At 47.4% G+C, this 16544-nt stretch overlaps 1 protein-coding gene across 10 annotated transcripts in view; it reads left to right on the plus strand.

Annotated features, from left to right (window-relative positions):
- The window catches only part of HIVEP3 (HIVEP zinc finger 3), a 207924-nt gene that overhangs the window by 185062 nt on the left and 6318 nt on the right, over positions 1–16544 (plus strand). For all 10 annotated transcript variants that reach the window (XM_072355285.1, XM_072355288.1, XM_072355283.1 and 7 more), the window contains 3 exons: positions 456–631; positions 8045–8143; positions 13800–14845. In XM_072355285.1, the coding sequence (XP_072211386.1) occupies positions 456–631; positions 8045–8143; positions 13800–14845 (1321 nt within the window). The remainder of the gene's footprint in view (positions 1–455; positions 632–8044; positions 8144–13799; positions 14846–16544) is intronic.

Raw genomic sequence — 16544 nt, forward strand, 5'->3', positions numbered from 1 at the left:
AGAGATCTATCTAGGATGTATTCCTCAGTACATTGCAGGGGACACTGACAGTGTGCATGTTTTAAAGCACAGCACAGCTGAGAGAGAGAGATGATTCAGGCCGCCGGGTTGGACTGCGACATGTATTATTCAGAGTGTTATGAGTGCTTTGTGTTTGAGGATAGGGAAAATCAGGACATTTGGGTAACCCTGTGACTTGACCTCAGGCTTTGGGCTATTCGTCTGTGCAGAGGAAGACATAAGACATTAGAAACACGTTCCAGAAGAGGAAGAAGGCCTCTGGGCAAAAGATATTTTGTATTTAGCCTAATTACTCAGAGCTAGCAAATGGTAAATGAGACCAGTGGTGTCAATAACATGTTAAATTAACCCAGGAAAGTTGTGTGACTACTTTTGAGGTGGGAATATTCTTTTTTTTTTTTTTTTTTCTTTATCATGACACCTGTTGCTCATAGGTACAAATCAAACGAAGAGTATGTGTATGTGCGAGGCCGTGGAAGAGGGAAGTATGTATGTGAGGAGTGTGGAATACGCTGCAAGAAACCCAGCATGCTGAAGAAACACATTCGCACGCACACAGACGTCAGGCCATATGTCTGCAAGTACTGTAACTTTGCTTTTAAAACCAAAGGTAAGAGACAGTCAGCTCTTAGCTCCTCTGCTCAGTGTATTGACTTCATGGGGTGCTTGTAAAGGGGAAGGGAAGGCCTTCCCGGGCCTGGAAAACCCCATGAGGCAGAGGGAGGGGGAAGAGGGAGCCTGAAATGGGCTGGAATTACCCAACGGGATCAGCCCTGAATCTGATGCGCATCCCGAGTCTGCTCCATCCTCTTGGTGTTTCTTAAAGGAGAAAATTGGAAGCAAAACTTTGCTGCCAGGGATTTGTGAACAAAACCACCCCGGAATGAGGACGAGCTCCTGGGCAAGCACCTGGAGACAGGCGTTGGGTGGCTTTGTAAGCTTGTGCTCTCAGGACTGGTATTTGCGCTGCACATTTTCATCCTTGGCAGTTGCATGCAACTTCAGCATTTTCTGCATCATATAAACAGACCTTTTCTCTAAAGACCTCTGTCCCAGGTCATCTATTCATTAGTGACCCACAGCCTCACTGCTTCCAGCTCTTCTTCACAAACAGCCTCCATCATTGCCTCAGACCTTGTGCAAGGAGAACATGTCAGGAACATGCAAAACAGCATGTGAAAAAAGATGAAAGTCTGTTCCCATGGACTTTGGGGAAAGTTGTAATAAGTGCCAAAAGGGCCCAAATCCTTTGATATCTCATAAAGAGTCTGGCACCACGGCTTTCACAGTTCTGCTCTCCATCTTTGGTTGTATCGAGTCTTGCAATAAAGATGCTGAGTTTGGTGTCTCGCTTATAGCGCAACATAAGTACAAAATGCCCTCCATCTCTAGCTCCATTCTTGCAAACCTCAGAAAACTGCAGAGCTGGCAGAGTTGATTTCTCAAGAATAGCATCCCCAAAACCCTACTGTTACCCAAGAAAGAGGCACAGCAAAGACAAGGGAGGAGGCCTGGGTGCTGCATGGGCCATGTCATGCCTGCTGGCCCAGAAGTGCCGTGTCTGTTCCTCAGTGCTAAACAAGTGACCCTGCCACTGAGTGAGTCACTGGGGCCATGCCTGGGGCTGGAGGTTAAGTCGTGGAGAATTTCTGGGTAACAACGTGTTGGGAATCAGCAAGCGTATGTGGGCATGGGGAAGTGATACCATGTATGAGGCCAAATTCTTGATAGACATATGCAGAAGATCCAAGCCATGGCTCTTCCTCTCCTTCCCCACCTGCAGCTCTCTCTGATCCATTTTCTTTCTCTTTCCCTTTGCTTTGGTTCCTTTGTTCCGAGGTTTTTCTTTGAGAGGTGAATCTGTTCAACCTCTCCCATCACTTCACCTTGCTTTCCATCATGCTTCCGTTAGGCCGTTGTTCAGGATGATGAGATGAATCCATCCTTTCCACCATCTCTCTTGCTGCTTTGCTCTCCATCTCTGCTGCCTTGAAGCACACCAGCAAATAGATGCTTGCTTCCAAAGGATTTCCCTTCTTCAGCTTACTGGGGAAGGCAGCATGGGAACGCTTCCTTCCAAAATCAATTTGCTCCGGGATTTCAATGCAAAGCTGTCTATTTGCATATGGATGCATGAGGGGGGCAGAAGTTACCGGGATGAGCAATTTTAGGACAAAAGGTTGCATGATGGTAACTTGGAATTGCATGAATATGGCTCCTTGTTGGAAGGGGGTGGGGTGACAGTCAGAGTCCTGCAGGCATGTTCATACTGCACATAACTTTGCAGCCCTTGGATAAAATCTGTTTGCTTTGCTGATGGGAGCCTAAGGACCTTTGAAACTGTTATTGGAAAGCACGGGGGAAAAAAAAAATCATTCTTGTGTGCTGATAACATCATCAATTAAAGCCCAGTTGCAGAATTGTTGCAGTTGGTGATGGAGCCTGAAACAGAGGTCTGGTTTGCAGAACTAGAGGTTTCACATGCAGACGTCTAGAAGAAGTTGGTTGGGGCCCTGACTCATTAGGATCCCCCTTCCTGGCGGGCAGTTTTGCAACCACAGTTAATTGCAGAACGGAGAAGCTGAAGCTCTTTGCTACCAGATTGGACTTGCAAAAATATAAGTTGAGCTGAAGCTCTTTTAGAAATCAGCTTTCCAAGGTTAATTTTAGCGTTCATTGTAAACTCAAGGGGAATATCTATGGGGCTGTCTTCATTTTGGCTGTGGTAGATCTCTCCAGCATGATCTAATGCTCGAAGCTCTCAAGTAGGCTGGAAGCGGTTTAATGATTTTTTTATTGTTATAATTTTAATGAGGACCTTTATCTGGTTAAAATGTGCCCCTCTCCCCCTTGAAATTCCATATTCATGTTCCAAGAGCTGGGAAAACTTTTTGCAAAAGAGCGGGCTTTCAGTATTTCCCCCTGTTCACTAATTATGCTGTTTGTCTGCTTTTTGTGCATCTCTTCCATTGCAAGCAAAGCTGTTCCTCCAAGTTACAGAGCTGCAGGGAAATGTTTTATTATTATTATTATCATTATTTTAAAGCAATTCTGTGAGATTATATATACATATATATATTTCCTGTTCACTCAGTTGATGGAAACAGCAGCCTTGGAAATTTGGTTTGTAATTTGGTTTGACTTTACATTTCTGGATGAGATATCAACATGCCTCTTTAATGAGGTGTCTCTACCTTCACTCCGTAGCAGTGCTCTCCTATGAGGTTTGTTGCTGTGGCCTCAAGAGAGGTTGTTTAAAGCAGTTAAGCTGCCTCTTCATTGTTTCTTACTAGGAAGAAGGTTCAGTCCAGCAGTTTTCCCATTGGGATGGACAAGGAGCCAACAGCTGTCCCCATGTCCCTGCCCTTTCCATGGGTGACTCAGGGTTGGGGCAATGCTGGCACTTGAACTTCCCACCCTGTGCACATATTGTCCTCTCCCACAGCCGTTGTTTTGCTGTCAGACTCGCGGCACGTCTGGATTGCTTGATATTTCTTAAAATTTCTGGAAAAACCATGTGGAGCAGGAGACTGTATCCACGTCTTTGTGCAGAGGTCAGAACGGACAGAGAGCTCTGCGTTCATGGGAGGAGTGTTGGCTGGAGATCCCCGTTTGACAGTCTGCTCCACTCCCAGCTCCCAGACGCCAGACTTCTCCATGTCCTCAGCCATAGCCCTTAATAAATTAGCTCTCAGTTCCTTAAATCAGCACACGACAGGCACTGGGGTTATTGAACGTGCTAATGTATTGAATGCGCTACCCCACAGCCCTTAAAGGCCAGGTTATGGCTGCTCAGTTTATTATTATTACTGCTGTACAGACTCAGCGCTCTGCTAAGCTTCTCTGGAAACTCCAGAGCAGGTCCAACTGGCGGAATGTTCCACATGAATTAACTCAGCTAAAGCAGGGCAGAGCCACAGCTGCATTGCCAAGAATCCCTGCACTGACGCTAGGAACAGAGAAGGACCCATTGGTCCAAGCAGGAGAAGAAAGACTGAGAAAAGGGCAAAAAATAAAACTAAAATAAAAATATAAAAATAAGAGGAACGAAGGCTGAAAGTCAAATTCAAGTGAAATATTAGGCAGCTATTAAGCTTCCATGGGAAATGTGCTCATTCTCTTGATCTCTAAGCCCAGGTTCAGTACCCTTCTGGAAGATCAGTTAGCACGGGCTGATGACATGCTCCAGAAGATGGCTGGGATTTCATAGCCTGTATCCATGCAGGATGCATGCTTGATTCTCTCCTTTAATCTTTTAAGTCAATATAAGAACAATAACAACACAATTTAAAACAAATTTGAAGCTTTTGCCCAAGAAATGATCCAAATTAGAGCTTTTCTTTGAGAGCCTCAATGGGGGACATCATAGAATTGTAGAATCACAGAATGGACTGGGTTGGAAGGGACTTCAAGGATCCTGAAGCTCCAACCTCCAACCACAGGCAGGGCCACCAACTTCCATATTTCATATCAGACCAGGCTGCCCACGGCTCCATCCAACCTGGCATTGAACACCTCCAAGGACGGGGCATCCACAGCCTCTCTGGGCAGTCATCTCCATACAGAGACCTGTGAACTATTTAAGTCACACATAAACCCTATTTCAAGGGTTTATCTGGGATGAGGAGCGTTGCCTATTGCTTATCCTCTGGGTTTGAATGTGTCTTACAACAAAATGGGAGTTGCCATTGGTGGAGTAGCTGTTGCTCTCCTTCCATACTATGTTAAAGGAAGGATATGAAAAGCAGTATCAGCATCACAGAGTTGCCTTGGATGCTGAGGTCATGTTGTTGAGTATTTGCTGGAATTTATTGTTGTTAAATTGTTCATGTTTAATAGGAGAAACAGAAAGCACGGTGTGCATCCGATGTGGACAAGTTCATTTTTTCCACAAATCTTATTGCTTCTGTCCCCTGGTTTTTACTTTAACTCCACCACCTTTAAAATATTATAATAGCTGTTCTGACAAATTAATTTCCCTCTTTTAATTTAAATGGAAAATCACTTCTAGTCCCTCCTAAGCTGCTTTTGGAACAGTGCAGTTTTAGCTTTCTCAAAACAACACAAGCATTTAAGCTGCTTTAAGTCCAGAATAAGACCTCACAACAGCAGAAGAGCTCAAGCAGCCAGCAGCACATAGTTGTACGCAGGCGTAAGAGAGAGCCCATCCCTGTGCTGCTCCAGTGCAAGCGGTGCTCAGGGTGGGGGGAGGCACCGTTTGCACAGCTTCCCTAATTTCCTCTGATATAATCAATGGATTTCAAATCTGGGAGCTCCTTCTGAACCTCAGTATGGATCACCCACTTGTTTAGGATTGGGGTTGACTGTTGTGCAGCCTAAACCCAGCTCCCCTCTCTTGCTGGTTTCCCTCTTGTTCCTTCAGATATGTTTCCAGCTGTTTCCAAGGAAGCGATGTTATTATTATTATTTTGTTTTAAGTTAGGAACCAGCACTCAGCAAGGCAACAAGTAGCTGAATCTTTCCTTTTAGGATCCATGTCCAGCTCATACGTGGGCAAAAGCGTTGATTTTACTGGAAACGTGCTGAAGGACATTTAATTAAAGGGTCCTAAAACACAAACTGTTGGAAGAACCCTGATATGATAAATGTTATCCTCCTCCAAATTGCTCCCAAGATGATAACTTCACTTCTTGCTTTAAAGCAGCTTCCAGCTTTCAGCTTCCGTGAAATGACGTAAACAGAGCTCAAATGGGAGTCCACCCCCTGAGCCTCCCTTCCCATGAAGGCAAGAAGCTTTCCCAACATTGTGGGACTTTGTGTGTGTGTGCAGGGAAATGCCCCCACCTGGGGGGCTGCCACAGAGAGCTCTGCACCCTCTTCTTTCCCATTGGTGTGTTGGCATTGCCCATAGGGACCCAGCAAGTATGAATAGAGAGGGGAAGCGGAGTAGAAAGTAGGATGGGAAAAGAAAGCAGTGCTTGCAATGAGCTGCTCTTTGGGATTTGGCACACATTCACTTGCACAGGGATTTTTAGTGTTGTTTTTTTTCTTGTTTTTGTGCTGTTTTGCTCAATGCATCACATCCCACTGAATAACTCATGCTTTGCCCTGACAAATCCAGATGTACGTATCGCAGTGGATTTATAAGCTTGGCTGGGGGTGTGCTGGGTGGACCTCCCCCAGCCATGCTTCCCACTATTCCTGGGTTACCACAGCATAGCCAGCTCCCCCAGCTCCCACCAAGCTCTTGCTGGGATTTATTTACCATGTGTGCCAACCAGTCAGATACTTTGCTGTAGCACTGAGCAAAAATGGGTCATTTTTGGCAGCGAGATGCAATGCGTTGTGATGGACAGGCGGCAGCAGGGTTTGATTGCAGCAGGCTGAGTCAGATTGTCTTTTTGGTAGTTAGGTCCAAAATTAAATTCCAGCTCCATGAGGTCAAAGTTTTGAACTCATTGGATACTTCTTGGCACAACAGCTTTTCATTTACAAAGAAGTGGCCATTCACTGGAAGCAGAGGCGTCCATGAGAATGCACTTTTGTCCCACTGAGTTGCTTTGGGCCCACAACAAAACTCCTAGTCCAAATCAGAGCTCTTAGCCAACATGGCTTCATCCTCACACCTGTGGGGCTGAGTATGTTGGCATGAAGTTTTAAAATCCCTCTTACTGGAGCTAAATCATTATAAACACCCTTTTGGAGCAAGAATCATATCCTCATCCTAGGTGGGTGCCAGATGCATGAGGATATAGAGTCAGCCTTTGTCCCTCTTTCTTGGTCTTTCCTGTTGGAGCCATTCCATTTCATATAAAAAGGGCTAAATAAATAATTAGTGGGCTTGGTAGGTGGATGATTGTGGCACTCTTCTAAGCTGCAGGGGCATTACAGGTCTGGCTTTATTTATTTATGCTCACTGGAGCAGCACAAGAAGGTTTGGTAGGGGCTCCCCTATTGTCCCACCCAGCTCTGGGACCGGGTTACTCTGTAACGCAGGAGACAACCTTTCTTTTTTTTTCTTTCCACCTATTTTCATTTTCCCCTTCAACAGAGGTTCCCTGGTGGATAAGTAGGGTTAATAACTGTCTAATTAACCTGCCTGCAGTTTGGGAGTTAGGATTAGAGAGCTTTTCCCCAGCCGTGTGCCTGTGAGTTATCCCAGCTCCGGGCAGCAGGGAGCATCTCACATCCCATAACCCCCTTGCAGGGGCTCCTCTCCCCACCCCCAGCCCCAGCCTCATTAGTGTTCAGCAGGCTTGCTCATGATGCCCAGAGCTGGTGCACAGGACTTAGAAGTACCTGTGGCTCTTGCTCTGGGAGCTGAGAGCTTATCCCTACTGCTGCTTTGCTGCGTGGCAGCCCACCAGAGCCATCCTGTGCAGTTGTAGGGATGTGCATCTGCATTGCTTCACACCACACAGCCTCACATGCATGTAATCTTGAGTAAGTACTAGCATGGATCAAACTGCCTAGCAGCCAGCCCCAAGCTCACTCCACAGCCCAACAAACTGCTCCTCAGGATGGAAATGACATTTCCCAGCTGACTCCACTAATTACTGTTATCTAGAGTTGTATCCAGCTGTTCAGGCAGAAGCAGGCAAGGCTCGTTCCAGAGTGGGCTGCTTTTTATCCTCATTGCTGGCATCTGGAGTGCTCATTTTGGTAGCACTGCTCTGCTCCAGGCAAGGGTGAGAGGTGTTACCCACTGCGCTGCACTGGGGAGCATCTTCCTTGTCAATTGTCCTGTTACACCATCACTGATAGCAATTCAGGACCTTTCTTCCTCTCTAAAACCAGTGCATATCCCTGGCGGCTTATCAGGTGTTTAGCTTTGCAACATGGGATACCTGCACTGGATAGTGGCCTGGGAATAGTCTGAGAATCTTCTTATCTGGTAGAGAGCCCAATTATTAATATGTTACTGATGAGCTTGCAAAAAAGAAAACATAAAATAAAATAAAATAAAATAAAATAAAATAAAATAAAATAAAATAAAATAAAATAAAATAAAAACATATAAAAAAGCCATGTTGACCAAAATGTGTTCTCTGCTTGCTTTCAGGGAATCTGACTAAGCATATGAAGTCAAAAGCCCACAGCAAAAAATGTCAGGAGATGGGTGTGTTGGTATCTTCACTGGTGGATCTGGAAGCCGAAGAAGGTAAAATCCTTTGCAGTCCCTTATATATGACTTTTGCCTCTGAGAAAGTGTAGTCCCCATTCAAGGGGAAGATGTGGGATGGTTTTGCTCCTTCCAAGTTTACATGAGGCTGTAACCTCTCCCTGTGCTTCTGTTAGGAAGATCCTTAGGATCTAGAGCTGCGGTGCTGAGCATGAGCAGATGCTCGTGCTGCTGCCCTGATGGTCCTGCCAAGGAGATGCCCCTCTGCAATATGGAAAGGAACTCCAGGGAAAGATGTTTCCATACAGATCATCATGATAGAATCATTAAGATTGAAAAAGACCACTAAGATCATCTTGTCCAACCCAATACCACCATGTCCAGTAAACCCTGTTCCCAAGTGCCACATCTTTGAAGGAGCTGCCCATCTGACTGGATGGATGACCCCAAAACACTCCAAATAACCAGTGCAGACCCAGGGGACTCAGACTGACTGGAGCAAACCTGGGCAGTGTCTGGAGGTGCAGCTCCACTGCCCCACTACTGCATGCATCAATAAACCAGGATAGGGACAGCTGCTTCCCTCATCCCCAGGTCATTGCTACATGTAGGATAAAGGTGTGCCACCCTAAAATGACTTGGATGTTTCTCAGCAGAGAAAAGAGCTGGCAGAGCCAAAATAACATGATGCTTTGACATTTACTGGCATTATTCTGAATGCTTTACAAGATACATTTACCCTGTCTCACCTGCTCATTTCTTTCATCTGCTTTTGAGCGCACACAAAGTCTGTCCAAGGGTCTCTAACCCAGCAGCCTTTCTGTGCCATGAGAAGCACATGTGATTCTCTCATTTAGTAATATCTGCCCAGCTTTATAGTGGGATGTGCAGCTGAATTCCCCTGAAGTCACTCCAAAAAGCAGCCCTGCGGAGAGGCTGGCCAACAGTGGGCAGGAGTGAGATGGCCATGAGCACTTCTGCCTCCTTCAGAAGCACTGAAGGAAAGGTGAGGGAGGTCTCCAGAAGAACATAGGGAAGTTTCATGTGTCTGAGCCAGAAAAACAACTGTTTTACCCCAGTTATTGGAGGCTGTGGTCTGACAGCTACAAAAGGTCAGGCTGTTCCCATTCTTTCCCTCCCGTCTCAACCCAAACCATCCAGGTTCCTCAGTCCCTGGGATCTGCTGTGCCGCAGCCCGACAATGGGTTAAAGTGAGCTCCATAAGGCATGCAGCACCGCGGTTATTTTTATATAGTGAGCATCAGCTGAGCGAGTTCTGGAGACGGTGCTGGGAGCCAGGGAATGTTAACTCGGCAGGAACAACAAACAGTGCTTATCACCCCGCTCCCCTGCTGAGGTTGAGGCCATCTGAGGCTTTGTTGGGAAAGAGACTGGTTCCGGGGATGTGACACTACCTTTGTAGGTAATTACAAGTCATTAAGTCAGGTCCTGCAGTGGGAACTGAGTTGGCCCACCTCACCTGCTTTGTCTCTGGGTTGGTTAGTTAAGCAGTCTTGGGGCCCTTTGCATGCAGTCATCCCAAAGTAAGATGCAGGTCCCTGGATGACCCTAGTTCAGGCCATCTATGCACCTCCCATGAACTATCAAAGCATTGGCATCAGGGTGGCACATTCAGCTTGCCAGCCAGGATCTGGGTCAGTCACAGCACAGCTTCACCAGCCCAAGCCCCCGTGGGCTCCTGATGTAGAAGCACTTCACCTTCAGGTCTGATTCAGGCTGGGTGCAGTCCTGGGTGGGCAGGGGATGAGGACATGGGACCTATGACACTTCCACTGGCATTTCCAAACATTCCCACAGTGCCTTTCCCATCCTCTGTATCTCCTTTGCCCTCCAGTTTACCTTCTTAAATCCATCCCATTCATGCAGCCAACAGCATGCTGCTGTGCTTCGAGGGGTGATTCTCTTCCCGTTGAAATTTATGGGCTCTTGGCTTTGGTCTAGCTCTTTAAAGCAACCTTTTGGCCAGACTGAGACACACTGTGCTTAGCTATGGCCTTTCTGCAGGAAGACATGGCCGAAAGGGAACCTGGCTGGGGATTCTGCAGGAGCTGCCCTAAAGGAGAGCTTTTTGTCCTCCATGGCTCCCAGACCCTTCTCTGAAGGGTTGCTCTCAGTGAGTTCTTCTCCCAGTTCTTTTCCCAGTTCATACAATCACAGAATGGCTTGAGTTAGGAGGGACCTCAAAGATCATTTAGTTCCAGTCCCTTTCCAAATTCTCCCTTTCTTCTCCAAGTTCTTTTCTCAGTTCTTCAGTTCTTCTCCCACATAGGCAGGGAAAGAGAAAACAGCCTTCTCAAGTATAGGAAAAAGGAGAAAGTCTTTTACAGTGAGGGTAGTGAGGCACTGGAACAGGTTGCCCAGAGATGTGGTGGATGCCCCATCACTGGAGGCTCGATCTGGGCAACCTTGTGGAGCTGTATGTATCCTTGTTTGTTGCAGGGGAGTTGGTCTAGATGACTTTTAAAAGTCCCTTCCAACTCTTAAGGATTCTCTGATTCTATGATTTTAAGTGTTGATGGTGTGAGTCTGAAAAGCAGCTGTTATTTTAAACCTTTCCATTATAGTCAATTAGAACTAATGAATCAATCAATGGAGCATCACTTCTGAAAAACTGCAGATCAGAAGTCCTATCATTTCTAAGGACAGAGCTGTCAGGGCTCACTGTATGGGTCGGGGAGATGCTTTGTTCCTCATTTCCTTCAGCCATTCCCCCCAGGCTCACCAAGGGACAATGGCATATAGGGTCAGATGAAGTGGATGAGCTGCTCTCAGCCTTTGGCCTCACTCATAGAAAAGAGATGTAAAGCTGTGAGCTCAACAGGACTGGCTGGAACCATCTGCTTGAGGATGTGATTTTTTGGCCATCATCAAATCACTGGTCCCTAGTAGCACATGGATACCAATGAGGAGAGGTCCTATGGAGGGACAAGAGCCCATGAGCTCCAGGACAGGACTCCTCGCCTTGTTACTGTTGGCTGCACAGCAGTTTGCTGGAATGCATTGCACTGTCTGGGCTTCATTGCATTATGCAAGAAGCCCGTGTAATTTTAGAATTACAAAAAATATACAGTCCCCGTTTCCTTCCATTGATGGACACCATTCGTGTTTGTGTAAAGGGGGACCATCTGCCAGGAAGGAATGCAGAAAGGTGAAAGCAGAAGGCACAGTGTCAGTGGAGCGTTTCCGTTCTCTCCTCCCATCTTCTCTTTCACCTGGTTAAAGCTAACACCGAACCCTTACTGAAATTTCAAGTATTCGGGAGGCCCTTTTGCTCCTAAATGCCAATCAAATCCGAAATAAAACAGCCAAGGAGAAGGTCAGAAAGTCATATTTGGTACTGTGGTCGTTGGAGGTATATGGATGGGAGAGAAAAGAGCAGAGGAATGACAGAACAGCGAGCGAGGAATCGGAGATCGCCTTCCCATGTGGGCTCAGAACAGAGCCTGCTGCTGAGGAGTTTAATTAAAGAAGTAGAAATGTGCCACAGCCCAGCTCAGGAAGAGTGCTGAGCTCCCCTCTGGGGGCATATGGGGAGGGAACAGCCGTTCCTACAGCTCCCTGGATTATTTTCAGCTTGAGCCGTATTTCACTTGATTGTTTTTCTTTCTATTTAAGGGGCAGGGGAAAGAAGGGGGTGTGACTATAAAAGGAGATTGGAGCATAATTCTTCACTGTTGCATTGGTTTGGCTTGGTGCGACTGCACCAGACTTGTGCAATATTGGCGAGGGTAACGCAGATGTAATGAAACAGCATGCAGAGCCCTACATGCCATCAGTGGGGCAGTTTTTCTCTCCCTCTCTGTGTTCTCCTGATGTGCCCTTGCTCCCCCCAGCCGCTCGGCAGAATGTTTTTCTGCTACAGAAATCCGTGTCTGAGCTCCCTATGGAGCCTGCAAGGATCCTGCAGCACCGTCCCTTTGGGATGCCCCAGGGCTCACTGAGCTGTTCCCCCCTGTGGGAAATGCAAACAACACCCCAGCGCAGAGCTGGCTTCGCATTTCCCTCACCCTGTCCTTCTGACCTTGCTGTCTGTGAGACTGAGGCCAAAACAAGGAGACCACACAGGAGACAGCAGCAGGGCTGGGGCTGTCTGTCCGTCCCTACGCCTGTGGATGTCGACCCCACAGACCAGGACATTGCTAGCTCATGGCTCTGGTAGTGAGCTGCATTCCCTTTCCAGGCAAGAAGAATGCACGGGAGAATGAGCCTGTTTGGAATAATATTTGTTCTGAAGTCAGCTCCTCTGGGAGCTTGCACATAACCCAGTGTTGGATCCTGGACCCAGCAAACCCCATCGTTATACAAGCATTGCACAATGCTCTTGGTGGAGTGCTGCTAAATACATGTCTTGTTCCACTGATATCTGGAGGCTGCCAAATACATTGTGAGCGTTTACCAGTAAGGCCCTGTTATTCAAAGTAAGCTGAATTAGGCATTTATCCACAGATCTGAGGGACTTCTCTCTGTGTGGCCACGTTCCTCCTGCAAGCCACCAGGTGTGGTCCAGCTCCGCGCTGAATCCCTGGAGCCTCCCCTTGGCTCGTCCCACTGATGGCAGCCCTACATGGAAAACTTCAGTTTGGAGGAGAGCAGCATCTTATGCTGACAGGGGCGGGGGGAGAAGAAACCATCAGTGCTGCAATTAGTGCAAGTGTCAAAGCAACGTTTCTCTTGCACAGCTGGGGAGCAAGCGTGCCTCAGCAGCACTGCACCCATCTCCTTGGTGCCTGGCATTAGCATGGCTTGAGAAAGTGGTGTTTTATGGGCCGCTCCAGAGCAGTGGGGACTTGTGGAAAGCCTCCATCAGTGCCATTTTGTTGAGCTATAGTGACATCCAGTGGCTGTTCCCAACGGACCTCTGCAGGCTGAGTTTTTGTGTATCCAGCCCTGCTGCACATCTGGCATGGGAAACGCAGGTCTTGTCTGTGCAGAGCAGAGGGTGAGCCAGCAGCTTGGTACTGATCTCATAAAGCTTCTCCTGGCTCTTTGAGTAGAAGAGAGCTATTCTATGGGCTGTGGGATGCTCTACAGGATACTCTATTTTAATTTGCTTACCTAAATACTCCATGGTTTACAATCTCTTATTACTTAAGCATCCCAGACGTGTCTGCACTATAGCTAGATTTGATCAAAATAAGGGAAAACCCACTGAGATCCTTTCTTTTTTAATTAAAGCCCTGTCTTGCTAATATTTAAATGTCATATAATTCAGACAGGACAGGCCTGACATGTTGGCTGCCTGTGTTTTGGCAGCTATAGATGTTATGTGGGCACCACTGCAACAAACAGTGGTAAAAAGCACATCAAAGGATGATGGTGCTGCTGATCTCCATGTCTAGTAAGACCTTCCTTTGTGTTCCTGAAGGAGCAGAGGCTGTGTGATGGTGTGCAGCAGTAGCAGGGGCTGATGGCACAGTGCTGGCAGAGCAATGGTAGGAACCACAATTTGAGCAGAGCAGTGGTGGGATCCCAGTGGTGGGATTAATGGGTTCAAGGCAATGAAACCATCAGGGGAAAGCTGTAACAGAGGACAAGGCTGGAGTGTGAGGCGACTAATCTAGGAAATAACTGAATCTTCCTTCCTCTTATCCCATGAGATCTTTGGAGCAAGTTTAGCACAAACCCACCCTCTGTGTGTCTTACAATTCTTGTTTTGTGTTTGTCTGTCCTGCAGGAACCAGTGAAGACCTATTCCAGGACTCTGAGGGGCGGGAGGGATCCGAGCCTATTGAGGAACACCAGTTTTCAGACCTAGAGGAATCTGACGATGATGATGACAATGAGGATGATGAAGACGAGGAGGAAGAAGAGAGCCAAGATGAACCACCTTTAAAGCTGCCGGAGGCCAAACACCCTACACCATCGATGCACTCTTCAGGTGGCTCTCCAGCTTCTCAAGAGGAATGCACAGAAACAGCATCGTCCTTAGCCCAAGAAACTGCTTCCAGCAGCCAGAAAGTCGGTGAAGGCCAGCAGAGCTCCTCCTGCGGGTTGGAAACCAGGTGGTCAGCAGACAGCAGCGACATCGCTGTGTGCCACAGCATCCTGAGTCTCCACAGACCAGCTCTGACTTCCACCGAACAATTGGCTTCTGCTGAAAGAGAGTCTGTCACCAGGCCACCCATGTCCCTAGCCATGGAACTGTCAGCCTCAAAAGACACCTCCCCAAGGAAAAGGTGGTCTCCAAGCCAGGACTCCAGCAGAGCTGGCGGCAGCAGCAGACCAGTGCTAGCAAGAAAGCACCTGTTAACCAAAAATGAAACTTCACCCAAACGGTTTTCACCCACTGGGGAGATGTCTCCTTTGAGGTGCCTGTCCCCAGGGAGGGGGCTGTCCCCATGCCCACGTGTCTCTCCCAGGAGGGAGGCTTCCCCTCTGCGGTGCGCGTCGCCGAGGCTCGAGCTGTCGCCCAGCAGGCATCTGTCCCCCAGGAGAGAGCTGTCCCCCAGAGCCTACCTTCCTCCAGAGGGAGAGGCCTCATCTCCCAGCAGAGAGATGCCATCGGGCAGGTATTTATCACTGAAGAAAACCTTGCCCCCGAGCTGCTCGGAGGCACCCAGGTACCCATCCCCTGGCAAAGAGGACATGCCTGGGACGAGCAGATCAGCAGCAGATGACAAAATTCAAAGCTCATATCAAGCCCAGCATGGAATATTATCTTCGATGCCTCTACCTCACAGGTTCTTTGGCAAAAATGTACAGCTCTATGAATCCAAGCTGGTAAGTCCAAGTACCCTCTTTCCCCTTGCTTTGGTGTGATTTTAATTGAGCGTTGCAATGCAGAAGTGCAAAGTGACTGTAAATGTATGCAGGGAAAATTGAGAGCGAGCAACAAAGGGTTTGCACCTGTTGGTCTGCCCATCTCAGCTGAGGGGAAATAAAGTTGTCTCCTCTTCAACCCAATGCAGCTCTCCCTGACCCAACCCATTCTTGCTTTTCCTGCTGAGGCAAGCAGTAAGGATGTGTGCTTACTAAAACTTGTCAGAGTTTTGAAGAGATCTTTTCCCTGTGAGTTTCGGATCCATTTCTTAGATTTCACCATCTAAAGTGAAACTCTACTTATTTTTCTATTGTCAGTGTCCTGAACCAGATTTGGGCTAGCCAGGGGTCTCTCACGCCTTGATGCTTTCTCCTAGGCTACATCCTCATGCAGCCCACTGTTAGATTAACTGCTGAGGAATGTTAGTTTGGACATCTCTGCTTTTGTCTTGCCTCTCCAGCATAGAGAGGATCTTCTCACTGCATCCAGAATATCATTTAAGCTCTTTGTTGGACATATCACATCCTATGGGTAAAGGAAAATTGCCTGTTCCTCCCACTGCTGCAGGCAAATTAGACATTGGGTCTGGTGGAGCACTGAGAGATCTCCCATTCCTGCTGAGATGCCTGGCTCTCTTTTAATGTGTGCTGATGATCATCAGATCCAGCCCTGGAGGACCCATCACACAGATGCTGACTCAGGTGTTCCCAAAAAAGCCCCATGGCACCATTTGCCTTTCTGTCATGTCCACAACAGTGACTCATCTCTTGGTGCTGCCTCCCTCCTGTTTCCCTCTATGAGTGTTTGCCTTAGTTTCCCAGAGACCATCAGTTATTTTAGGCCTAAATTTTTTGTCTACTAGAATGCTACTTCCTTTACTTCTCAACTGCCTTTTGGGATGAACCTCAGGGCTGTGAAAACCCCATTCCTTCTGCTCTGAAACATCTGTCAGGAAAACTATCCACTGGTGTCCTTTAAGCTCCTCCACCTTTTTTCTTACACTAACTTACCTTTCTTCTCATTGTCCTGCTTGCTTCAGAGCCGGGTTCATCAGATCCCCAAAGGAACCCCTGTGCTCCAAACTAGTGTCCTTTGTGGGAATGGTGTTCATCATTTAAAAATGTAAAAATGATCTTAGCTGGGGCATCAGGCTTTGGTCCAGATCTGTGCCTCAGTTCTCACTGCGGCTGTGCCTCTTCCCAAAGGCTCCTGCAGCAGGTCATCTCTCCCCTTTGGTGGCTGTTGCACCAGGGGGATTTGCTTGGTGTTTCCCAGCATCCCTACAGCAGTTCTGTCAATACTTTGTGTGGATAAGTGTCACTGAGCAAGCATTGGGACTGGTAAATGCTGACTAACTCATTGCTACCTACTGCAGCTCTTGTTTTCTTTCTTCCTTTCTCTTTCGCTGCCTTCCTCTGCTGCCTTATCACAGGCATCCAGCTTGCAGGTCAGACAGTTTTCCATAGCTCCACAAAGGATTCCTCCAGTGAATCCTCAAATCCCATAACCCCATCTTTACAGAAAATTTAGTTCATTTTCTGTTGCTTCCTCTGCCTGGGAGTCCTGTTTAGGGGTTTAGTTATAACCACATCAACTAATTAATCCATTTCTGTTTAGCCACATATCTCTCCATGATGTACATTAGAAAACTATGTGAAG

Source organism: Excalfactoria chinensis, chromosome 22 (assembly GCF_039878825.1).
Source record: "Excalfactoria chinensis isolate bCotChi1 chromosome 22, bCotChi1.hap2, whole genome shotgun sequence".
Classification (NCBI taxonomy): Eukaryota; Metazoa; Chordata; class Aves; order Galliformes; family Phasianidae; genus Excalfactoria; species Excalfactoria chinensis.